Source organism: Theropithecus gelada, chromosome 1 (genome assembly GCF_003255815.1).
Source record: "Theropithecus gelada isolate Dixy chromosome 1, Tgel_1.0, whole genome shotgun sequence".
In the NCBI taxonomy this organism is placed as follows: domain Eukaryota; kingdom Metazoa; phylum Chordata; class Mammalia; order Primates; family Cercopithecidae; genus Theropithecus; species Theropithecus gelada.
Genome location: NC_037668.1, coordinates 63,255,942 through 63,282,304, shown reverse-complemented (window position 1 = coordinate 63,282,304; position 26,363 = coordinate 63,255,942). Strand labels below are relative to the sequence as shown.

Here is a 26,363-nt window from a genome sequence, read left to right as displayed (position 1 = left end):
AAAACAAAAACAAAAACCAAGATGTTCATTATGCAGCTCCTGGACTTTCAGTGCAAGCAGCAGACCTTTTAGCAAACCTTAGTCAGCTAGTAAGCTAACTGTGAATTTTCACTGTAGGCCAAGAGTTATAAGTCCATTCATTACTTTTGTCTCCCAGCCTTAACAGGACATAAAGTTAAAAACTGGAAACAAATGATTACATTTAGATGAATATTCAGTTTGGTTCTACAAAACATATGTGTATCCCAGGTCACATCTCACAGAAGTCTCTTAGGATTGGGGGTGGCTCATGTTGGCCCCGTTGGAGATACCGCTGTTCTATTTTTGGTGGTCATTTTGATTATCCAAAGGCCCGGAGGCAGATGTGCCTTGAAGCTGAGGTGTCTCAATTAATATGACAACACTTTGTGCTTATAGTGTTTTTCTACTAGGAGGAGTAAGCATTCTGACAGCTGCCCTTTTAAGCAGTATGCTTATGCATTTGTTAGGGCTTGACTAAGTCCGTTAGGAAGACAAAAGACTGGCTGTTGAATCATTACACTTACCAGGCTCCTAAAAAAAAATAACTTGGGAAGATTCTTTGAAAGTTACTGGCTTTATCAGAAAAATTTTTTTTCTTTTTTCTTTTTTAATGTGCTGTTTTTCCCAGCCCTAGCTGATAGAGTTAGGAGTTTGCAGGTGTAAAGTCCTCCCCCTCCCCTTCCCTGTCTCTCTTCAGGGGGTTGTATGTGAGAAGGTGTTGCTTTCTCACTCAGAGAACATATATGTGCTACCCTGTTGGATGCCTGCTGCAAGCACAGAGAACCCCTGTTCTCATTGAATGGAATAAGCCTGTTGGATGGCTGGAATTTTGCAGCCCCGTAATGCCAACTTTTCACTTAAAGCATCTATCCACAATGGGAATGAAGCAGTTTATGTGCTTGGTCTAGATTTGTATTGTTTTAAAACTCGTGTCTTAAAAATTTGTGGTTTCCTATTAAGGTTTGGTTTAAGCCTAAAGCAGGAGAGTGCTGTGCCTGCTTAGTAAGAATGTGCTTTTGCTTTTCAAATGTTTACTATTAGAAGTGCAGATTTACCCCCAACTTTTAAGATTGCTTTAAATCACTTTTATGGCCGGGTGCAGTGGCTCAAGCCTGTAATCCCAGCACTTTGGGAGGCCGAGACGGGTGGATCACGAGGTCAGGAGATCGAGACCATCCTGGCTAACACAGTGAAACCTCGTCTCTACTAAAAAATACCCAAAAAAACTAGCCGGGCGAGGTGGCGGGCGCCTGTAGTCCCAGCTACTGGGGAGGCTGAGGCAGGAGAATGGCGTGAACCCGGGAGGTGGAGCTTGCAGTGAGCTGAGATCCAGCCACTGCACTCCAGCCTGGGCGACAGAGCGAGACTCCGTCTCAAAAAAAAAAAAAAAAAAAAATCATTTTTATGTGGGCATGCCCTCACACATACTCACAGATACAAACACATACAATATCCTGGCATCTTGGTGCCTCTTTTTACCTGCCCTGGCCCAAGATCATGTAGGAATATGAATTTAGGGGCTGATCCCAACAACCTCATGGGGTTTTCTTGACTCTCTCCCAAAAAACAGTTATCTAAAATGAAGGGCAGTGGGAAAGCTTTTCACAAAGGGAAAGGTTGATTTTTCTGTTTCTTGACCTGAGTTACATGTATATTTACTGTGTTCATTAGCTATACCATGTATATTTTATGTTTTTTTTTTCTTCTTTTTGAGACATAGTCTTGCTTTGTCACCCAGGCTGGAGTGCAGTGGTACTGTCTAGGCTCACTGCATCCTCTGCCTCCTGGGTTTAAGCAATTCTCCTGCCTCAGCCTCCTGAGTAGCTGGGACTACAGGCGCCCGCCACCACACGTGGCTAATTTTTGTATTTTTAGTAGAGATGGGGTTTCATCATGTTGGCCAGGCTCCTGACCTTGTGATCCACTCGCCTCGGCCTCCCAAAGTGCTGGGATTACAAGCATGAGCCACTGCGCTTGACCTATTTTATGCACTTTTATGTGTGTGTATTATTTCGTAAAAAGGTATAAGAAAATGAAAAGGAAGACTAAAAGGGCAGGAAAGCATATTACTTTTTAACCTAAAAATAAAAAAAAGGGGGGCCAGCTTTACCATTACTTTTGAATGTAGACAACAGAGCAAATAGGATTAACTAGATTGGAAAGAAGAAAGGAGATAATAGTCTCTGAGTCTTTGTAAACTGAAATGATCCAGCAGAATTCTGGACTTCCTTTTCTGATGCTTCCTGATGGATGTGGTTTCTTACAGCCAAGATGTTCCATACCTGCTGATTTTCATTCAGCCAGTCTCCAGCCTGCCTTGTCCTTGGGGCTGAGGAAACAAAGGTGCACACCTCAATGTGGGCCTTCGGATGGGGAAATGGAGAAGTAAACTGTCAATTGCACTGCAGAGTGACAAGTGCTGAGATAGCCATATACACGGGATACTCTGGGAGCACAGAGCCTAACCTGAGCCTCAAAGGACTTGCTGTCATGAAGGCAGAGATGAAACAAAAGGGCAAACTGAAAGCACAGACCAAGGTGTTTGAGAGTATTTTAGGTTAGGTTAACAGTAATTTGTTAACAATAGTCAGGGCAGGGATAAATACTTCTCTGGGCCTCCTCATAAGTTTATCTGTCATGGGATTCTGTGTACAAAATAGGACTCTACTGATTAAAAACAAACATAAATTTATTTATTTATTTATTTATTTTATACTACATACATAAAATTGATAATCTAAAGTCAGCAGGGCACAGTGACTCACACCTGTAATCCCAGCACTTTGGGAGGCCGAGGCAGGTGGATCACCTCAAGCCAGGAGTTCGAGACCAGCCTGGGCAACATGGTGAAATCCCATATCTACTAAAAATACAAAAATTAGCTGGGCATGGTGACAGGTGTCTGTAGTCCCAGGTACTCGGAAGGCCAAGGCAGGAGAATCGCTTAAACCCAGGAGGCAGAGGTTTTAATGAGCCAAGATTGAGCCACTGCACTCTAACCTGGGTGACAGAGTGAGACTCTGTCTCTAAATAAATAAATAAATACAAGCAGTGGGTCTTTCTGGAAGCCTGTTGGCTAAGAGGGGGTTAGCATGATCAGATGAGATTGGTAAGATCATTAGCTCGTTGGCTGTTCTTTGATGGAGCATTCGGGGAAAGAATGAAGTAAGTGGGGAGACCAATGAGGGGCCTCCTTTAACTGACCAATGTCAGTTAAAGCTGTAGCAGTAACTTTGGTTGGACCTGGGGTGCTGGTGGGGAACACTGTTCTAATAGAAGGGCTCCTCAACAGTCTTTTCCTCAGAATTTCCTTAGTACTCTATGGACATCTGAAAACATATACCATCATGTATAGTCCTAAATACTCTTTTCCAGAAGACCATATGATTTATTAGCTCAGAGAGATAAATCAGCTTTGATGTTCAGAATTCATAGATTAGATATTCGTGGACATGCTTAGCATGTACAACTTAATATATGCTTTATAGTGTGCAAGCCTGTAGCAAAGCATGGCTTCTGCATTTGAGGTTTTTAAAAACTGACTTAACGGTATATGGAATCTTAAATTTTCCTAGAAACTGCCAGCTCATGAAAAAAAGGAATTCAAGTGGCCTTGTTGCAAACATGGTGTTGGTTTTATCATTGCACAATCAGCAATTTTATTTTGATGTTATTTGGGGGGAAGCAGTATTTTTGATTAGCAAGTAAAATTAATGTAGAAAACAAATACTGTGTTAACTATTTGGTATAATAAGGCATCTGTGCCATGTTGCATTTCAACTCATTAAATTTCTAAACTTCTAATTACGATAAGTTACAACTGTAGTAGGAAAACCAATCAAACTTGGAGTCATTGATAGCTTTAGAGAAGTAAAATTTATAGTAACTTTGGAATTACCGAGGAGACCTTTAAAATCTAATTTAGTTAAAAATTGAAATATACACAATATTTAAATTTTTTTGGTTGTAAAATTCACATTTATTGGGCACCTACTACTTAGCAAGTCTTCTTCCAGGAACTTTAACACAAATGAGTACCTTAATTCCTCACAGCTCTGTCAAGCAAGCAGTACTGTCCTCCACATTACAGATGGGGCACTCGAGGCTCCCAGTGGCCTATCTCAAGTAACACAACTGTAAGATGATAAAGCCACATTTGATTTTCATTGCTTTGTCACAAAAGTACATTCCTATCTTATATGACTTATGGCATTTAAAAGCAGAGTTTATCCAAGTAGTAATTTAAAAGATGTTTTTCTTTTAAAGTTTAAAATACTGGGTTGTAAATATAGTAACATTCCTGAACTTAAGTTCAAGAACTCAACCATAATATGAGTTTTTACCAGTGTATTAAGCAAAAACATTTGAACATGAGCTAATTGTTATTAAAGGAAAACAAAGACAATTTTTATGTTTTTATTTTGGATTTGCCAGCATCAAACAGGTATACCAAATATACTTTCGGAGAATGACCTAAGGCAAGGAAAAAAAAAGGAAAAAATTGGTTAGACACTCTCATTTTCAGAACAGTGTTTCTTTTATTTCATCTTGGTCCTCTGAAAATGAAAGGTTTGCTTTGTTTGAGGCACACTTGCTTCCTTATTTCCCAATTTAGTATGAGAATTTATTAACGTGGGCCAGTTTGTTTTTTAGTGCTACAAAAAATAAATGCATTTGGAACAGGAGAGAACAAGAAAGTCAGGCGATTAACTTTTTTTTGTGAAGCTCACTATAGTATTCTGATTTTGATCAGTTTACATTTGTACTTTTTTTCCGTCACAAGATTAAGAGAAAATTGTTTTCAACTTCCTATTCCATACCTTCTCCACCCTGAGTGGCCACTGTAGATAACAAGACTCTAACCGGCCCTGGGTTCTCTCTTGCATCTCTGCTTTTGCCACTCTAGCACTTTGCTAGTCTTCTCCCTTGAATGTACCAACATCCCCTACATGGCTAGCTCTTCAGTGCCAGTTAAACTCAGCATTTATCAGGGAAGTTTTTTCTGTATTTGCTCCCCACCCTGCTCCCCCACCCCCCACCACATATGTCACCCTCAATTTCTTATGACAACGTAGGTATACCTTTGCCATAGTGTCCTGTTGTAATCATTTTCTTTACTGTCTTCCATGTGCGAGTGTGAGAGTGTATGTGTTCATATGAATGAAACCTCTTCACTGGCTGGCTCTTCATTCAGTCTCATGACCTGGGTTATACACTGTTTTCTCTTCCCATCTGTCTTTGGACAGCTCTGCTTAAGCTCATTAGGTCCAATTTGAGCTCTTTTCATTTGCACTGCCACTGTCCCCCTTATCGAGAGTCCTAACTCTTCTTTCTCCCTCACCTCTTCTACTAGTTGTGAAGTTCCATCATTTCTACCTTCTAAATATATCTCATATTTCATTCCTCTCTCTCTGCCCCCTCTACTTTTTACTTAGTTTGATCCTCATCATCTGTCTAGAGTAGACTATTGTAGATCCTCTAACCATCCCCGCTTCCTCTCGGTCTTAATCCCAGTCTATCTTCCATATAACTGTCAGTTACCATCCTAAAATGGCAATCTGTTTGTATTTCCTTTCTAAAAGTCTTCTGTTAAAGAGAAGCAGGGAAAGTGGCTGGGACTGGTGGAATATCAATTTGAGACATCAGGGTTCCTTGGCACCAATTAACCAATGTGCTATGTCATGAAAAAAGGCTTGGATCAGCAGAGGGATGGAAGTGGCAAATTTTCACTGGCTGCTCTGTGGTTTACATACTAATGTAAATATTCTTTAGTCTAGGAGGCCAATAACAGTATCCTCCCAGTTTCTCTCTCTACTTCCTGCTGAAGTCACCTAATTCTCCAGGTATATGTGTCCCATGTTCACCAGTATCCATACATTCCATATTCCTCTCTGTTTCTTTGTCTTCACATACACTGTTTCCTCTGTCTGGAGTCCTTCCTACCCACATCTACCTTGTGAGTGCCTTTCAGATCCAGACTCCCATCTTCATCATGTGGCACGATGCTTCTCATGTAATAAATGCTAAGTAAACATTTATTGAACTTATTCACATTCCAAATGTGGAAATGATGTTAGTTGGGGCATCTACCCATTTCATAATTATTCTGTGTTGTGGTCCCAGGGAACTCATGGAATTTGGTTGAAGCCTTTTATAAACTGCGTATTTTTTACTTAAGGCTAAAAGAGATTGAATCTACACATGGGTTTCCTTAAAAAGGAATATAGCCAAGAGGATTAAAGTCAGGGTTCAAGGCCGGGCGTTGTGGGTCACACCTGTAATCCTAGCACTTTGGGAGGCCGAGGTGAATGGATCACTTGAGGTCAGGAGTTCGAGACCAGCCAGGCAATCATGGTGAAACCCCATCTCTACTAAAAATACAAAATTAGCTGGGTGTGGTGGCGTGTACCTGTTATCCCAGCTACTCCAGAGGCTGAGGCAGGAGAATCACTTGAACCCGGGAGGCAGAGGTTGCAGTGAGCCGAGATCGTGCCGCTATACTCTAGCCTGGGCAACAGAACAAAACTGTCTCAAAACAACAACAACAAAAAAAGTATAAATGATTCCATATTGCTTAGGCATTAAGGATAGGTCGTTCTCCACCCGATTCCCCATCCATAGAACCATAGTCTTTTAGAGCTAGGAAAGGTACTAGGTCACAATAATTGGAAGTTGCTGAAAGCTTTGAGATTTTTTTAAGTGTTTGAAATAGGGGATTCCAATTCACATATGAAGTCCTTCTTTAATTAAAATGGCAAAATGGAAATTGAGATTTTAAAATTACACCACCAAACCCACCCAAAAAAGATAGCTAGTGAATTTTGTTGGTTATTGCAAACAAAGTCTAGAGTTCAGAACATTGGTGTAAGAAATAACAATTGATTCATTTTATTTATTAGTGAAATTGAAAAATTGGTGATTGGCAAAGCAGTTAAGGTGTTGATAATCTATCATCATGGGTATTTATTGAACTACTACATCGTTTTAGACCCTGTAGAGGAGTCATAATTGTATGATATTAAATTTGCCCTTTTAAAACTTAAAATATTAGGCAGACATGGAGGCACCCACCTATAGTCCCAGCTACTTGGGAAGCTAAGGTAGAAGGATTCCCTTGAGCCCAGGAGTTTGAGGCTATAGTGTGCTATGAGTGCGCCTGTGGATAGCCACTGCACTCACTTGAGCAAAATAGCAAGACCTTGTCTCCCAAAATAAACAAAATCCTTAAAATGTTATTGGTCATATAAAGATGTGATAAGTGAAATAGAGAGCAATAGATGCTAGGATGCAAAATAGTGCATTCTGAAATATTTGAGTGTGTAATGGCATTTACATACCAAATCATATTTTTACACTAATTTCCATTTTGTGGAGGCAGCATGATTTCCTGGAAAAGCATATAGGACTTGCAGTTGGGAGGCCTGAATTCTGGACCTGACTCTTGATGCTAATTACCTGTGTGGTTTAGGGCAAGTTACTGTTTCCTCTTTGAAGTTTAATCCCCACATTTGTAAAAGGAATACTGGGTAAACTAGTTGAGGTTTTCTATCCCATCCAAGTCTGTAAACTGCATTTTCATGAAATCCTCTCAGTGCTAAAGATGGAATTTTAGGCAGTTTTGACAATCCCCTGGACTAAAAGAAATAGCAGATGGACTGTTCCTTTCAAAGTCCAGTCTCTGTTTAGTATATTTAGAAGTCTGTTTATGAAAACACTCATCTCTAGACAACTCATTTGTCTCATTGGCGGTTCTGCATCTTCTTCCAAATTACTGACCTGCTAGGAATGAAGGTATGCCTCACTCACTGCTTAGCATTCCAAGGTGCAACACGTCAAAAAAGAAATTGCACCATTCTCCAAAGCACCTCACTCATAGCAGTGTCGTCCCATTCAATTAGAGGTGGCAAAGGCTGGCCTGGCTCCAAAGGAAGACTGTCAATTCCTCTCTTTTTCTGTGTCCACGCTTGGCAGGATGCTTCCTCACGCCCACCTCTCTCCCCCTTGCTGTGACTTTAGCTTCCGCCAGATGTCACACCGCTGCTTGTCACCGCCCAGACTCTTGTCGCTGATTTTGTTGTTTCAGTGTATTTATCACAACTGTTCTCTTTAGCTGTAAAATTTATGGATTTTCACACTCTTAATTTTACTACAGTGTTTCTTTTTCATAAGAGAGGGAATATACAAGGAGTCATATGCACAAGAGTTGGAGGGAAGGAAACACTTCATCTAACTTAAGTAAAGTTTGCATGTGTGCAGTGCACATCCCCACCCCCAAATATACAAGAGTCTAAAGTGGCACTGAGCTCAGTTCTGCAGGGCTCAGTTGCTCAGAGGTACTTAAGAACTCTATTTCAGTCTCAGAAAGAAGTACATAAGAGATGTGCTGGCCGGGCGCGGTGGCTCAAGCCTGTAATCCCAGCACTTTGGGAGGCCGAGACGGGCGGATCACGAGGTCAGGAGATCGAGACCATCCTGGCTAACACGGTGAAACCCCGTCTCTATTAAGAAATACAAAAAACTAGCCGGGCGAGGTGGCGGGCGCCTGTAGTCCCAGCTACTCGGGAGGCTGAGGCCGGAGAATGGCGTGAACCCGGGAGGCGGAGCTTGCAGTGAGCTGAGATCCGGCCACTGCACTCCAGCCTGGGCGACAGAGCGAGACTCCGTCTCAAAAAAAAAAAAAAAAAAAAAAGAGATGTGCTTATTGGCCATTTCCCCTCTCTTCTTAAATTTGATCTTTTAGTAACCAACAAAAGTTGGACAATTTTATTGGCTCTCTGTAGCCCACTTCTTGATCTTACTATCTAGTCAAATCTGTTGATAATGCAGTCAAATCCTAAGAGTGGTGGTGGTAGTGTTGTGGTAATAGTCAATCTGCATTATTACAATTTATCAGGCATTGCACTGAGCACTTTACATGTATTTATCTAAACCTTACCACAACCTTATAATGATGGGTACTTTTATTATCCTTACTGTATAGATGAAGAAATCTCAAAATGACCTAAATGCACTTCACTGTGAAAAAATAAACTCATATCACATACTCATTAAAGGAGGAAAAGATACATATGTCTAGTTTTGTCCTCACCCTACCTTCACTGCTTTCTATTAAGAGGAAAAATTTTGGTGGTACCTCATGCTAGAAGCTAAAATTCATTTTGAGTCCCAGGATGGTTCATTTAAAATATTTTCTTTGTATATCAATTAGACACAACTTTAAACATGTTGGTGTTTGCATTGCAGACCATCGATGGTGATTGCCAAGGCCTTTGGGTAGAGAGTATCTTAGCTAAATGTTTGGGTTCACTTGAATGAATGTTTGGATGTTTAGGTTAATTCAGTACTATATATAATGTTCAGTCTTAGCTTATGCTGTGGAAGAAGCCTAGTCTTGTATGTTACAGTTCTTCCCCTCGGGGACCTCATAACTTTGTCTTACTACTTAGACTTACTATCTAAACAATTAGAGTAGTGGAGACAACCAAAGGCTAGATTATATCATGTACAGAATAGAGATTTCATTTTAAAAGATTCTTGGTGATCTTTGCAAAGGATTACTTTGTAAGAGATTCTTTGTAAAGAGGATCCCTGGCAGTGCTCTCATTATTGATTAATGTTTTCATTTCCCCAGAATAATTAGGCAAATCCTTAAGTATGTAATATTGATCATGGGGAACAAAGGGAACTGATGAAAAAGTGTCTAGAAAGTAGCTTTACCACTCAGGATAGACATATTTACAAGGGAAGAAATGACATGGTTAGGGAGGTTGACCAAGAAGTAGGGATGCTCTAAGTGTCTAGTACAAATGCTTGTGACACTGAACAGCATTACCTTAGGGCCTCTGGAAAGAGTCCCAGGAATGAGAGAGGAGGAAACTCATTTACTGCTTTTCTACCATGTGTCAGGCACTGTGCTGGGCACTAACATCCCTCCATATCCCTTTATGAAGACACATAGGAATTTCCCTCATATCTCAGTGCCAGAAGTAATTGGGCTTCTCCTGATACTTGCATTGTTTATAGAGTCTTTACTGTTTCGGGCATTATACGTATTATCCACATGCATTATCTTTTGGAATCCTCACTGCAGCAGCCCTTTGGTAGTAGGGATCATCCCGTGTTTTAAATGAGAAATTAAAATTCAGAGAGATTAAATGACTAACTTTTCTACAGTCACAGTCCAACTCTTTCTTATTTATTTATGCTATTGGTCCCCTCTTTGTTCAGTTCTGAATGCCTAGCCTATATCCTAAGCTTTTCTTTACTTAGCACCCCGTGTCTAGAGGGAGGTAGAAAGAGAAGAACCCAAGCCTAGCAAAAAGCAACAATAAATGTACATTCATGGAGATGCTGGCAGTTGACTTAAACTTGAACCACTTCTCAGAAGTAGCACTTACTGCTTTCTCACATTTGTTTAGTGACTTTTCTTTTTATTTGGTAGAAATAGGGTCTTACTCTGTTGCCAGTCAGGCTGGAGTGCAGTGGGGGCATCATAGTTCACTGTATGCCGGGGCTTAAGGATCCTCCTGCCTCAGCCTCCCAAATAGCCACCTCACCTAGCTTTTTTTTTCCCCCATCGAGACAGGGTCTTGCCATCCTACCTACGCTGGTCTTGAACTCTTAGGCTCAAGTAATCCTCCTACCCTGGCCTCCCAAAGTGCTGGGATTACAGGCGTGGGCCACTGTGCCCAGCCAAGCCAGAGATCTTTGGTGGAGCATTGTGAGAAGAATTTCACAAACTGCAAGTTGTTGCACAGATGTATTGATTTAATTAGTCTAGATAACACCATTTATTTATGCTTAAGCATCTCACACATGCAAAAGTTGATAATTCAAAGTCACACAATAATTTGTGAGTTATCTTCAATACCAGGAGTTGTAGCTTCTGAATACCAACTTTGGTAAGTGTACGTGTGCGTCAGATGCCTAAGCATGAGTAAATGATACTATATAGACCAATTAAGTGATGCAGTTTGCTTCTGGAATTCTGTTGACATCCTTTTTCATCTAAAATTTTCTGGTAGTGGATTTTAAATAACATTTATTGTTCTAAACAATTGAATCTCATAGTATGGTCAAGATCTTCATTGAAGACAAAACATCTGGGTTCTGCTTGTTAAGGCCTCTGAGTATCTGGGGGAATACTTAATATACCATTGCAACTTGATGAAATTGTCTTGGCTAACTATACAGCGAGTGTTCTGGCTAGTTAGTAGAGAAGAGTAGAGTTTATCCTCTTAGCAAAAAGATTTAACTTACTTTGTGATAGGTAAAAGACTGTATTATTAATTCTCTTGGGGAGGGAAACCAGTTTCTCTTTGCTATTCTGCCTCTCTTCCTCCCTCATTCTGTCTTCTAATTTAAACTGTAAGAACACCAAGATATTCTATGTCTGCCAGATTTTGCAGTACTGTTTTCACACTTGTATATAACTAATAGCGTTGTTAAAATCTGGAGCTAATTAAAGCAGGTTTGTTGTTGTTTAAAGTGATAAGCTTTCAAAAACAGACTGGGATGTAGTTAATATAGTAGGACTTTTGGTAGCATCTTTTCTTCCAGAGTTTGGGATGCTTTACCATTATTATTTTTTTTCATTATATTCCCTAGAAGATAGAAAGGAGAAAGATTAATTAACCCAGTTTTACATGTTAAAAAAAACCCAGAAGCTCATAGGAATTAAGTTTTTTGCCTAAGGTCAGATTTACTAAGAAAGTACTCAGAATGCACAGAGAATTCCAGAGCTTGGCAGAGTGCAGCACACTACTCATTGGGAAATACGATAGGTAGATAATGATCTTCTCAGAAGTCTTGACTGCTGGTCAACTTATTTCTCTCTGGGACTACCCACTGTCTTATCACTAAAACAGAAACTTATTTGGAGGTGAGGACTACTCTGTAATCTCCAGGTGATGTTAGGAATCCTTCCTACTTAGCACAGCTGGCTTAGAATTCCAATTAAGTATATAACATGAGTTTCCTGCTAGGCACGATGGCTCAAGACTGTCATCCCAGCACTTTGGGAGGCCAAGGTGGAAGGATTGCTTGAGCCTAGAAGCTGAAGACCAGCCTGGGCAACATAGTGAGACCCCATCTCTCTTTTTATTTCTTTTTTTTTTTTTTTTTTGGAGATAGAGTCTTGCTCTATTGCCCAGGCTAGAGTGGTGCAATGGCACCATCTCGGCTCACTGCAGCCTCTGCCTCCCAAGTTCAAGTGATTCTCATGACTCAGCCTCCAAAGTAGCTGGGATTACAGGCTCGTGCCACCACGCCTGGCTAATTTTTGTATTTTTAGTAGAGACAAGGTTTCACCATGTTGGCCAGGCGGGTCTCAAACTCCTAACCTCAAGTAAGCTGCCTGCCTCAGCCTCCCAAAATGCTGGGATTACAGGTGTGAGCCACCGTGCCCAGCCAAGACCTCATCTCTTAAAAAAATATAATAAATTAGCAGGGCATGGTGGTAGGTGCCTATAGTCCTAGCTGCTCAGGAGGCTGAGGTGGGAAATTCGCCTGAGCCTAGGAGTTTGAGGCTGCAGTGAGCTATGATTGCACCACTGCACTCCAGCCTGGGCAACAGAACAAAATCCTGTTACTCCCCTCCCAACTCCTCCCCCCGAAAAAAGCAAAAACCATGAGTTTTTTAAGGCTGCCAAGTGGCCGTGTTAATCAGTGTTCAAAGAATGTTAAATGCCACTTTTAGGACCATTAGCTGTTACACTTCATGCTTCATAATGAGGTGTCTCACTTACTGTGCGTTTAATTAAATACATACACAAATTTAGGGATGAGGACATATCCATGGGCAAGGCCTGCGTACTCCCCGCTGAAGTAAATGCAAGAGGAGAAACACATCCTGCAGAGAAAAAGAAAGCCATATAAAATCGAAGTCCCACCCCTGATGCCTGGGGGCATCAGACTGAATTTAACATGGTAAATGGCGCAGCTGGTGTAGAAAAAAATAATCATCCATTTGGAGATGAAGAGCAACACAGACTCGGTCACGGTTCTCTATAAAACTCATGTTTTTAGATTTGCAGGTAATACAAAGAAAAGATACCTATAAATCCAAGTTATAATTATTTTTTATTGCTTTTTATTTGTCTCAAAATTACTTTTCAGTTAAGTCTGGTGATTTGACTTAAATATTTGAGACTTACTATCCCTCCCACCCCATGAGTTGTTTCTTTTCTCTCTCTTTCTCTTGTTTTTTGAACTCAGGCTGGAGTTCAGTGGCACAATCGCGGCTCACGGTAGCCTTGACCTCCTTGGCTCAAGTGATCCTCCCACCTTAGCCTCCTGAGTAGCTGGGACCACAGGTGTGCGCCATCATGCCCAGCTAATTTTTTAGTGTTTTGGTAGAAACAAAGTCCCACTATGTTACCTAGGCTGGTCTCAAACTTCTGGGCTCAAGCAAGCCTGCCACCTCAGCTTCCCAAAGTGCTGGGATTATACCTCTGAGCTACTGCACCCAGCTATAAGTTGTTTTTTTAGTAGTGGGCATACAGTTTACCATTTGGGATTGGTCCAGATGCCCAGACTGAGTTTGTTTATTTCATTTGATGTGGTTGGAGCATCTGCTTTTTTCAGTCCGTGGCCTGGCACTCTCAGAATTGTTTATTGGTTTCAACAATTAGGAATGACAAAAGAGCACCTATGCTTTGCCTTTCCAGTGCTTAAAAATTTTTTTTTTGTTTTAAATTTTTGTGCGTTCATAGTAAGTGTATATATTTATTGGGTATATGGGATATTTTGATACAGGCATAAAATGTGTCATAATCACATCAGGGTAAATGGGGTATCTCTCACCTCAATCATTCCTCCTTTGTGTGACAAACAATCCAATTATACTCTTTTAGTTATTTTAAAATATACAATTAAGCTATTATTAACTATAGTCACTCTGTTTTGCTATCAAATACTTTTGAAGAAGTGCTTTTATACAGGTTCTCATCCGTGGACTTTAAGAAGGTGGCAGCTTTTTCATATACCTAAAGTGCTCCAAATGCCCTTCTGTTCGAAGAGAACAAGCCGATATCCCTTGGCCTGTTACCATACTCCAGGTCCTCTAGATTTCCCTACATTTTTACTTCATTGTGATTTACTCAGTTGCTGCTAATATTTTCTTTCTCTTCAAGAGTCAGAATATTCTCATTTGCCATGGGAAGAGATGTTGGTGTTCTGTTTTAGTTATCACTTTACCATATCTTTTCTTTGCAGACCCCATATCATGTGAACCTCCTCCTGGCTGGCTATGATGAGCATGAAGGGCCAGCGCTCTATTACATGGACTACCTTGCAGCCTTGGCCAAGGCCCCTTTTGCAGCCCATGGCTATGGTGCCTTCCTGACTCTCAGTATCCTAGACCGATACTACACACCAAGTAAGTATTAACACTCTAGGGAGGGAGCAGTGGCAGAGCCCTGCCCTCAGCTGCTTCCCAGGTTTGTCCACCCTTGGAGTTGGGTGGCAGGGCTTGAATAGGATAGATCCTAAGAAGCACAAGCAGGTCCCCCTCTGGAAGCTTCACTCTTCTGTCGGTCTTCCAAAAGCTGATGTAAGTCCCATTTTTTGCCAGGCAAAATGAGATAGTACGTATCTCTAGAGCTGGGTTTTGTTTCGAAGGAGGTTTGGAATAGATGTCATAGTGAATAAAACATTTTTATTGGGTTCTAAAGCTCTTCAGTTCTAAGAGTTCAAGTTTTTTCACTTATTTTGCTTTGCCTAGTTGCTTATTGGCATCTCAGTAAAGGATGAGTGGGTAAAGCAAGTAGCTGTATATTTGTTTTGAACTTGCGAGGATGAACAGGTCCCCAGCATGTCAGCTGAAGGTTTCTTTGCTTAAACATCAAAGCTTTCTAAGGCTACAAATCTGAACCTTCCCTTGGTTGTCACCCAATGGCTGCCCCCTCTTGAAAGAAAAAGCTGTCGCTGTGCTTGTCCATAAAGCGTCAGCTTGGCAAAACTTCTGATACAGGGATGCTTTTTAAAAATTTTATTTTGTAATTGACAAATAATAATTGTACATATATTCATAGAGTACATCATGGTGTTTCAATACATGTAAACAGATCAGGGTAGTTGGTATATCGATCATCTCAAACATTTATCATTTTGTGTTGGGAACATTTAGTATCCTCCTTGTAGCTATTTGAAACTATATATTGTGAGCCATAGTCATTTTACAGTGGTATAGAACAGTACAGTACAGCTTATTCCTCTGTCTAGCCATAATTTTGTATCTTTTTTTTTTGGTTTGAGACAGAGTCTCCCTCCGTCACCCAGGCTGGAGTGCAGTGGAGTGATCTCGGCTCACAGCAACCTCCGCCTCCCAGGTTCAAGTGATTCTTGTGCCTCAGCCTCCCAAGTAGCTGGGATTACAGGCATGTGCCACCACGCCTGGCTAGCTTTTGTATTTTTTGTAGAGACAGGGTTTCACCATGTTGGTCTGGCTGGTCTAGAACTCCTGACTTCAAGTGATCCACCTGCCTTGCCCTCCCAAAGTGTTGGAATTACAAGAGTGAGCCACTGTGCCCGGCCAATTTTGTATCTTTTAACAAATGTCCCCCAGCCCTTGCAGAGGATTTCTCAGCCTCTAGTATCCTCTATTCTACTTTTTACTTCTATGAGATCAGCTTTTTTAGCTTCCACATATGAGTGAGAACGTGCAGTGTTTTAACTTTGTTCCTGGCTTATTTCATTTAACAGAATATCCTCCAGTTCCATTCATATTGAATGACAGGATTTCCTTTTTTATGGATGAATAGTATTTCATGGTGTATATCTACCACATTTTCTGTATCCATTGATCTGTTCTCAGACACCTAGATTCCATATCTTGGCTATTGTGAATAGTGTTGCAGTAAACACTGGGGTGCAGTATTTCCCCAGTGATATAGTGATTTCATCCAATATAATGGTTTTCTTTCTTTTGGATAAATTCCCAGTTGTGGGATTGCCAGATCATATGGTAGTTCTATTTGTAGTTTTTTGAGGGACCAACGTACTATTCTTCCTAGTGGCTATACTAGTTTGCATTCCCACCAATAGTGTGTAAAGAATTTCCTTTTCTCTACATTCTTGCCAGCATTTGTTATTTTTTGTCTTTTTGATAATAGCTATTCCTAACTGGGATGAGATGTTACCTCATTGTAGTTGTGATTTACATTTCTGTGATGATTAGTGATGTTGAGCATTTTTTTCCCATATATTTGTAGGCCATTTGTATGTCTTGTGAAATGTCTTTTGAGATCATATGCCCATTTTTTAATTGAATTTTTGTTCTCTATTGAGCTATTTCAGTTCCTTACATTTTCTGGATGTTAACTCCCTGTTGGATGAGTAGTTTGCATGTATTTTCTCCCATTCTGTAGTTGCCTTTTCGCTCAATTGTTTCCTTTGCTATGCAGAAGCATTTTTTAGTTTGATATAATCCCATTTGTTTATTTTTGCTTTTATTGCCTGTGTTCATGAGATTATTCATAAAATCTTTTTCCAGATCAATGTCCTGAGGCTTTTCCCCTGTGTTTTCTTCTAGTTTCGGGTCTTAAATTGAGGTCTTTGATCCATTTTGAGTTGAATTTTGTATAGGGTAAGAGGTGAGGGTCTGGTTTTATTCTTCTGTGTATGGATATCCAGTTTTTCTAGCACCATTTATTGAAGAGACTGTCCTTTCCCCAATGTGTGTTCTTGGTACCTTCATCAAAAGTCAAATGTAGATATGTGGCTTAATTTCTTAATTTCTCTATTCTGTTTAATTGGTCTGTGTGTCTGTTTTTATGCCAGTAGCATGCTGTTTTGGTTACTACAACTTTGTGGTATATTTTGAAGTGTGGTAGTGGTATCAACTACTAGATTTGTTCTTTTTGCTTAGGATTGCTTTAGCTATTCAGAGTCTTTTGTGGTTCCATACAAATCTTAGGATTTTTTCCCTAATTCTGTGAGGCATGTCATTGGTGTTTTGATAGGGATTGCATTGAATATATAAATTTCTTTGGGTAGTGTTGTCATCTTAATAATATTAATTCTTCTGATCCATGAGCATGAGGTATATTTCCATTTCATTTGTATCCTTTTAAACTTACTTCATCAGTGTTTTATAGTTTTCGTTATAGAGGTCTTTTACCTCCTTGGTTAAATTTCTTCCTAAGTATTTTAGTTTCTTTGATTTTTGTATCTATTGTAAATGGGATTGCCTTCTTGATTTCTTTTTCAGCTAGTTTGTGTATAGAAACACTGGTTTTTGTATATTAATTTTGTATCCTGCAACTTTATGGAATTCATTTATCAGATGTAAGAGTTTTCTGGTAGGGTCTTTAGGTTTTTCTGTATAGAAGATCATGTCACCTGCAAATGGGGACATTTGACTTCCTGCTTTCCAATTTGGGTACTCTTTATTTCCTCCTCTTGCCTAAGTGCTCTGGTTAGGACTTCCCAGACACAGGGATGTTTTTGTGCTAAGTTCCATCTTCTGACCCCAATCCTAACCTCAACTTTAGCCTCTGTGGGCAATGGGTACTTTGGAATTCTTAGCTTTTACAGACTATAGATGAAGCACAGATAACCACTTCTCTCCTTACATTCCATTCTTCACTGTCAGTATCATAAGAATCTGGCATGTTCATTCTTTGGTGCTGCCCTCTCGCTCAACCTTAGCCACACTAGAGCTCCAGGCCACATCCTGAAAAGAATTAGCCTGGCCTCCCAGTGACTTTCTTGATTTGGCATCTGTCAGTAATTCAGCTGATTTGCCCACCAAAATAACCACTAGCCACCCCTGAAGCCCGAGTGCATAACATGTCATCCCAGTTTGCCATGCCCACAGACAGTTCCTTTGGCTCCTGTTTTGGCAAAGTCTTAGCCCCATCCTATGAATTCTCTTCCCATTGTTAAACAGAGACCCAGCTGGGAAAACAAGGCTGAAATTCTGACCCTGTCCTCTCTTTCCCTGATTTGCAGCTGACTAGGGCAGATGGAATTGATTTAAACCCTGGACTATGGGGGAGTGAAAAGGGTGGGTTATGATAAAGAGAGACAGGCTGCTGGACTTCTTCAGAGGCGGGCCCTGGCCAGGGGAGGCAGAATTCCTTCATGCTTACCCTCAGTGTAGCAAATCAATTTGCAATGGCTTGTAGCTGCTGGAGCACTGGGTCTGGGGCACCCCCAGCTGCATGTGGAGTAAGTTGGTTGCAGACTAGAAGGCAAAGCATTTTTTGCCTTTGCCGTTTGTGTGGCACCCAGGCCTGAAGAAGTCAGCTTTGATTAAGATTTGAAACTTAATCAAAAGCTGCTGAGAGTTGGATTTAATGACAGCACCGGAATGCTTGGTCTCTGTGTTCTCTTCCAGCTATCTCACGTGAGAGGGCAGTGGAGCTTCTTAGGAAATGTCTGGAGGAGGTGAGTAGTTCCCATGGGATCCTGAAAGGAATGTTTGTGTCTCTGTTTGCCAGTGTTGTTCCTGTTCCTCGGTTATATTTTTTCTGATTTTTGCCAGAAGGTGTAATACATACCCACTAACCAGATGTGAAGTTGCTACCAGGGATAGAGTTTGGTGTGGGTAGCAAGCTCATTTTTCTCTCACAGATTACCTCCTCAATGTCAGCTTTATAATTTAATTCTTTCTGGTTTATCCAAACCAGTGGTTCTCAAATTGTAGTGTGTATAAGTGTCACCTGGGAAACTTGTTAAAACAGATTGCCATCTCTGCCCAACCCTCAATTCTGATTCCACTGTTCTGAGGTACAAACTGGGAAGCTCTGCTTTAACTGGCAATTGTAGGTGATTTTGCTGCAGGTGGTAGCAAAGTACAGGTTTGCATCAAGTACTGAGGCTGTACTTGAAGAACTTCTGCCCTAAACTTTTTTTTAATTTGAGACAGAGTTTCGCTCTTGTTGCCCAGGCTGGAGTGCAGTGGCACGATTTCAGCTCACTGCAACCTCCGCCTCTGGGTTCAAGGAATTCTCTTGCCTTAGCCTTCTGAGTAGCAGGATTACAGGTGCCCACCACCATACCCGGCTAATTTTTTGTATTTTTAGTAGCGACAGAGTTTCACCACGTTGGCCACTCCTGACCTCAGGTGATCCGCCTGCCTCAGCCTCCCAAAACGCTGGAATTACAGGCGTGAGCCACCACCACGCCCGGCCCTGCCCTAGACTTTGTACCTGCTCTGTTCTTGTGCCACCTGGAATTGCCATACTGCCTGCTCCCTTAATAGTGCATGAGTCTTTGTAATCTGGAGAGAAAGCCTTCCCTAAGAATTCAGGAAGGCCATAGAAAGCAACTAGGAAGCTTTGGGCAGAAGGCGAGAGTAGACTTTGGTTTGTGAGGCCAAGATTACAGAACACACCCTTTCTAATATTTCTCCTTAGAGTCTAAGGCTTTGGGAATGGATGGAGGATGGGGAGGTCAAAAGCCAGCCACATTAGTTTTTTCATTCTTTTACTGTTCCTGTGGCTTAAGGATGAACTTGAACTCATGGTTTAGTAAGAGAGTAGGAAGATAAGAGCAGAAGCATTGGGAGTAATGTCAGTTTGCCTCTTACACAAGCCTTTTGGTTTCAGTCCACAGTGCCTACCCCATTCCCCCCTCCCTTTTTTTTTTTTTTTTTAAATGGAGTCTCGCTTTGTCACCAAGGCTGGAGTGGAGTGCAGTGGCACCATCATAGCTCGCTGCAGCCTGGACTTCTGGAACTCAAGCGATCCTCCCACGTAGCTGAGACTACAGACAGGCACCACCACACCCACCTCATTATTTTGTTTTTAAGAGATGGGGTCTTGCTATGTTGCCTAGGCTGATCTTGAACTCCTGGGCTCAAGATATTCTCCCACCTCAACCTCCCAATTACAGGCCTGAGCCACTGCTCCTGGCCTCTGCTTTGTTCTGAGGGCAATCACGTTTTGTTAGCTTATTATCTTGAGACATTTTAAGAGAGACGTCTGTGTTTACCAGACTGATGGGTAACAGACTATGGGGAACAGAACACTGGATTGTCTCATTCTTTCATCAGCTGACTGACCAGAGACAGGCTTTTAGCGGCATCTCCCATTTCAGCCTCCCTGCCTCTCAGTGATCCTCCAACTGCCGTTTGGTACCCTCTACCACTAGAGTACTCGTGCCCTACTGCCAGCTGCCTCCAGTAGAATTTCAGTTCTACAAAAGCAGGGATTTTTGTTTGCTTGTATCCCCAGTGTCTAGAACAGAGCCTGGCACATAGTTAGTAATTATTTGTTGACTGATTTCCTCCATGTCTCTCTGCAGCTCCAGAAACGCTTCATCCTGAATCTGCCAACCTTCAGTGTTCGAATCATTGACAAAAATGGCATCCATGACCTGGACAACATTTCCTTCCCCAAACAGGGCTCCTAACATCATGCTCTGCCTCCCATTTGCCAGGGAACTTTTTTTGATGGGCTCCTTTATTTTTTTCTACTCTTTTCAGGTGCACTCTTGATAAATGGTTAATTCAGAATAAAGATGACTATGGATATAATTGAGCCCTCTGGTCCGGGTCTCAGTTTACCTAATATTACCTCAGAAAAGATATGGAGGGAAACTGATCTTTTTGCCAGGTCTGACTTTTCTCCCTGCTCCGCCCTCCGTTAACACCCAGCACCCTTTAGCAGCTGATGGCCGCACGTTCTACTCCACTCTTGGTTCCTTTCCAACTAGCTCTTTCATATATTTTACTTGCTAATATCTCCATTCTCTCTAAAGTAGTGGTTATGTTTGCCCTTAAACTTAAATTTTTTTAAATTAATTAATCTGAATGAATAATATATGCACTTAATAAAACATGCAAACAGTACAAAAACATGTAGTGAAAAATATTTCTTCCATAGCTGGGTGTGGTGGCTCATGCCTGTAATCCCAGCACTTTGGGAGGCCGAGGCGGGCGGATCATGAGGTCAAGAGAACAAGACCATCCTGACCAACATGGTAAAACCCTGTCTCTACTAAAAATACAAAAATTAGCCGGGTGTGGTGGCGCACGCCCCTAGTCCCAGCTACTGGGGAGGCTGAGGCAGGAGAATCGCTTGAACTCGGGAGGCAGAGGTTGTAGTAAGCCTAGATTGTGCCACTGTACTCCAGCCTGGCAACAGAACGAGACTCCGTCTCAAAAAAAAAAAAAAAGAAAAATGTTTCTCCCATCCCTATAATCCAGTCACCTGCTTCCGGCTTCCCTTCCGGGAGGAAACTTCAGCTACTAATTTCTTATGTTTTTTAAGAGGTACTCTTTTACTGTGTAATGTGTACATACATACAGACACATGCCCCCTTTAAATTTTTTAGATTTATTTATTTATTTAGAGACAGGGTCTTACTCTAGCCCAGGCTGGAGTGCTGTGGCGTAATCTTGGCTCACTATAACCTCCGCCTCCTGGGGCCAAGTGATCCTCCCATCTCAGCCTCCTGAGTAGCTGGGATTACAGGCGTACACCACCAATGCCCAGCTAGTTTTTGTGTTTTTCATGGAGACAGGGTCTCACCATGTCATTCAGGTTGGTCTTGAACTCCTGGGCTCAAGCAGTCTGCCTGCCTTGGCTTCCCAGTGCTGGGATTACAGGCGTGGCCACTGTGCCCGGCTAAAAAGTATTTTTAATGTTCTACATATTGCTTATTTCACTTAACACTATATTAGAAATTGTTTTATATCAATACACATAGATATGCTTTTTCTTGTTGAGAGTTGCATAATTTTCCATTAGATTGATGTATCATGGGCAGTTAACCAGATACCCGTTTTTCTCTTAGCCTACCTTTAGGGAACAATGTAGATGTTTTGTGGTTAAAGTCACTAAAACAGTGGTTCTTAACCAGATGTGTGTTTCAGAATGTTCACCTTACATTTCCAGTTGCTACTGATGCTGCCGGTCTAGGAACCACATGCCAAAACCATTTGGTCTCAGACTAGGATAAACCCTACTTTATCCAATTCTGTGCTCCTCTTAATACCATATACAGATAGGTTTTTGGTTTGTATGTGATGAAATGTGTCATCTAAGATACTACCTACTGATCCTAACGTTCATGTTAAAGTATTGGGTTAACATTAGATTTGGGTGTCTTTACACTGTTTAATACACCAATGGTAAATGCCTTATACCATGAGAAGAAAGCTAATTGTTGAGTAAATGGGAGAAAAGAGATGATTCACATCACTACAGTTGATTCAACCTCCAACACCACCATGAATATGCATAGGTTTGAGCTTTTAGCTAGATTCCTAGGTGTAAGGCATCTATTTTAAAAGTGCCATAGGTGGCCGGGCACGGTGGCTCAAGCCTGTAATCCCAGCACTTTGGGAGGCCGAGGCGGGCAGATCACGAGGTCAGGAGATCGAGACTATCCTGGCTAACACGGTGAAACCCCCGTCTCTACTAAAAAAAATACAAAAAACTAGCCGGGTGAGGTGGCGGGTGCCTGTAGTCCCAGCTACTCAGGAGGCTGAGGCAGGAGAATGGCGTGAACCCGGGAGGCGGAGCTTGCAGTGAGTGGAGATTGCGCCACTGCACTCCAGCCTGGGCGATGGAGCAAGACTCCGTCTCAAAAAAAAAAAAAAAAATAGCGCCACAGGTGATTCTGATGCCCTACCCAGTGGAGTTCTGCTACTAAAGCCCAGGCTCTCCTGCTACATGATTTTCCCATCTGTACAATGATTGAAATAGCACCTATTCCATGTGGTAGATAGGAGAATTCCATGAGGTAATATAGGTAAACATTTAGTTCAGGGCCTGGCATGTGGTAAGTGCTCAGTAAGTGTACAATGATTGGTAAACTTGTTTTTCTGCATTCAGGCCTCACCAGGGATGACATACGGTTCTCTGCCTTTGAATATAAGTGTTCCCAGGGCAATCTCAGGCCAGCCTGCAAACCCATCCTGACTCTCCGTGTTGTTTTGCCAACCCGGATCTCTTTCCTGAGCTCCAAATCAACTCATTCCTAGATAGCTCACCCTCTAGATTTAGGGACATCGAACTCAGTATGTCTAAAACTGAGCCTTACCATCTGCCCCTCTCCAAACCTCCTCTATGACATTCTGTCTTAGAGAATTAGAGCCACCTGGTTTCCCAAGTGCCCAAGTCAGAAACCCAGGCATCATTTATTTTTAATAAGTGTTTTATTTTGGAATAAATTTGGTTTTACAGAAAAATTGCAAAGATAATACAGGGTCCTTATACCTGTTATTCAGTTTCTATAATGTTAACAACTTCTATATACCATGGTATATTTGTCAAAACTGAGAAACCAACATTGTTTGGTGTATTAGTATTACTAAGCTCCAGGCTTTATTCAGATTTTACCAGTTTTTCCACTAATTTCCTTTTGTTCTAGGATATAATCCAAGATGCAACATTGCATTTAGCTGGGCATCATTTTTATGCCATTCTTTATCTGCTGTCTCTACATAGCCACCAAGTTCTGGCATTTCTACATCCTAAATCTTTTAATTTTATTACAATTTTTTATTGTTGTTTTTCAGAGACAGAGTCTTGCTCCATCACCCAGGCTGGAGTGCAGTAACACGATCATAGCTTACTGCAGCCTTGAACTCCTGGACTCAAGTGAACCTCTTAACCCCAACCTCCCAACTAGCTGGGACTAGAGGTGTGCACCACCACACCCAGCTAATTTTGTAAAAATTTTTTGTAGAGACAGGGTCTCACTATGTTGCCTAGGCTGGTCTTGAACTCTTGGCCTCAAGTGATCCTCCCACCTTGGTCTGCCAAAGCACTGGGATTACAGGTGTGAGCCACTGCACCCAGCCTAAATCTTTATAACTCTCCATCCCCATTACTCTGGTTCACCCTGTATCGTTTCTCAGACTATTTAACAGCCTCCTAACTTCACTCTACTTTTAATCTCTTCCCTCTCCAGGTCTCTCTCCATACTTTAAAAAACTAGTTTCACCATCCATTCCCATTCCTCTCTGCCCTTAAAACTTTCTGGTGGTTTTCCATGACTTAAGAGACTAAAGCCCAATTCTTTGGTTTGACATGCTAGGTATTCCATAATCCTCTCCTAATGTAACTCCCCACTTTCCTTTCCCTCTTTTACACCTCATAAAGCCTGTGTTCCAACTAAATTTACATGGCCTTGGTCGTTCACTCATGACTTCACACCTATATATACCTACTACAAGAAGGGTAAGCACTGGTTTGTGGAATTTTTCTTACAGAGGAGGGTGTGTGTGTGTAGTCATGACATAGTGTGGTCTGGTAACTTCTGTTTTCTTCCGCTGGATTTTAGTTTTTAAAATGCCAGCTGTGTCCTAAATCAATTTGTCCTAAATCAATTTCCTGAAGTTTAAAAAACACTGGGAATATACCCATTCTTTAACACTCCTGGCCAAACACTGTTCAGAATGGAGTTCTGATTAGCTCCCATCTGCTTTCAGGTGATTAATACACAGAAAAACAAATTATTCCTTCCCAGGCTTGGGGTGGGAGGGGGGATAGGTTGGAGAAGAGAGCAGCTGTTTTGCCTCAGGGTAGGGAAGCTCAGCCCTACTAGAGAGGGGATGGGAAGGCAGGAACCTTTGAGAGATGGAAGAGGCCACTGAAATGGCCCAAGAGCTTGGTGTTGGTAGCTGAGCAGCCACGCTAGGTCTGCCCTGCCTGGAGCCCAGAGTCCTTTCATTTCTGTTCCTCTCGGCCTTTTGACAAAAGCAGCAGCAGTGCCCGAGCAAGAGAAAGACGCGCATTCTTGGGTTCTCTCTAAATGTCTACTGCTTGATTACTCCAGTGTGTGAATTATGAGTTAGTGTGTTTGGGAGGAGAAACCTGCAGCTTGCCTTCACTTACCTTCCTTCATGGGATGGAATGTTTTCAAAGACTGAACTTTTCATATTTATTCTGGAATACTATGATCCTTTAAGAGAAAGTAGGAAAGTCTTTAAACTCCAAATTGGAATGCTTACCCAGTCTAAACACTCTCCATTTAATTCACAACTACTTGTTTGCAAAAAAAAGAAGACATGTAAACAATCTGTGTATCTTTATTTTTTATTTTTTAATTTAATTTTTTTATTATTATTATTTTTTTTTTTTGAGACAGAATCTCGCTTTGTCACCCAGGCTGGAGTGCAATGGCATGATCTTGGCTCACTGTAGACTCTTTCTCCTGGGTTCAAGAAATTCTCCTGCCTCAGCCTCCCGAGTAGCTGGGATTACAGGCGTGCGACACCACACCCAGCTAATTTTTGTATTTTTGTAGAGACAGGGTTTCACTATGTTGGCCAGGATGGTCTTGGAACTCCTGACCTCAAATGATCTGTCTGCCTCAGCCTCCCAAAGTGCTGAGATTACAGGTGTGAGCCACTGCACTGAGACCCTGTGTAAACTTTAAATCGTCATCTACTTTTCCTTAGGGCTAAAGCCAGTTAGAAGCTAAAACGTGATTTATTTTGCCGTGGGGAAAAGAAAAACAACTTAATGGGAAGAATCAAATGCTGAGACCTCATTAGAAGCTTCTTAGGCCACTTAGTGTCCATACTGTACTGCTTCCTCTGCACTGTTAACTATCCTGACCATATGCTGGCTTAGCAGAGCCTGGGGACACAAGGGCCTGGGAGGACCTGCTTCCCCTTGCCTGTGCACCCTTCTGTAGATGGCCATGTGATGCAGTGGAAACAAAGGGAGGGTCGGATCACACACGTGCGTGATCACTTGCTTAGCGACTTTGGGCGAGTTGCTTTGATCTACAACTTGCTTGTTTATAAAATAGAACTTATTGAGGACTACATGGTCCTTTCCTTAGGGAAAGTTGTCCAGCCCATGAAAAGTTTTTGATAAACTAATTTCTTCTGGGTATTTATAACCTTTTATTGATGTGTTACTATATTCCAGGCATTATATAGAAGTGCTGTATATCTTATTTAATTCCCCTCAACTTCCCATAGTCTAAGATGATTTTAGAGGCAGGATGTCTCTTGCCAGGCCCTAGGCTTCAGTTAAAGCAGAGCATACTTCAGCCTTCCCCCACATTCCTTTCTCTTCCTTTCTGCAGAAAGGAATGCATAACCCAGATAGGGATATTCGGGAAAGGCGCTGAGCCTCTTTGTTAAAATGAGGAAAAGCAAATATTAGGTGTTAAAGTCATGCCAGCCCCAAATGGAGACTTTCTTCTTGATGTATCCAGAAGGACTGATTGAAAGGGACTGGAGAAAGGCAGAACTTCCTCCCGCATGATTCAGAATTCTTCAGTGCCACATCTGGATACTGCCTTGAGGTATCAGCACCACCTAACATCCTGCTGGGGGGGTACATACCAGGGGACCCGAAGCTCGGGGTGGCACACCCAGTGAGTGGCAGGGCCAGGGTTAAAACGTGTCAAGGGTCTCCATGCATTTA

The 26,363-nt window shown here is 41.6% G+C and overlaps 1 protein-coding gene across 5 annotated transcripts in view; it reads left to right on the top strand.

Annotated features, from left to right (window-relative positions):
- The window catches only part of PSMB2 (proteasome subunit beta 2), a 42,632-nt gene extending 18,535 nt beyond the window's left edge, over positions 1 to 24,097 (top strand). For 2 of the 5 annotated variants that reach the window (XM_025383940.1, XM_025383936.1), the window contains 3 exons: positions 14,236 to 14,398; positions 18,362 to 18,411; positions 20,272 to 22,066. In XM_025383940.1, coding sequence (XP_025239725.1) covers positions 14,236 to 14,398; positions 18,362 to 18,411; positions 20,272 to 20,379 — 321 coding nt within the window. In that variant the 3' untranslated portion in view covers positions 20,380 to 22,066. Of the gene's footprint in view, positions 1 to 14,235; positions 14,399 to 18,361; positions 18,412 to 20,271 lie in introns of all 5 variants that reach the window. The other 3 variants (XM_025383950.1, XM_025383930.1, XM_025383921.1) reach the window with 3 other exon arrangements.
- Positions 24,098 to 26,363: the final 2,266 nt, after the last annotated feature.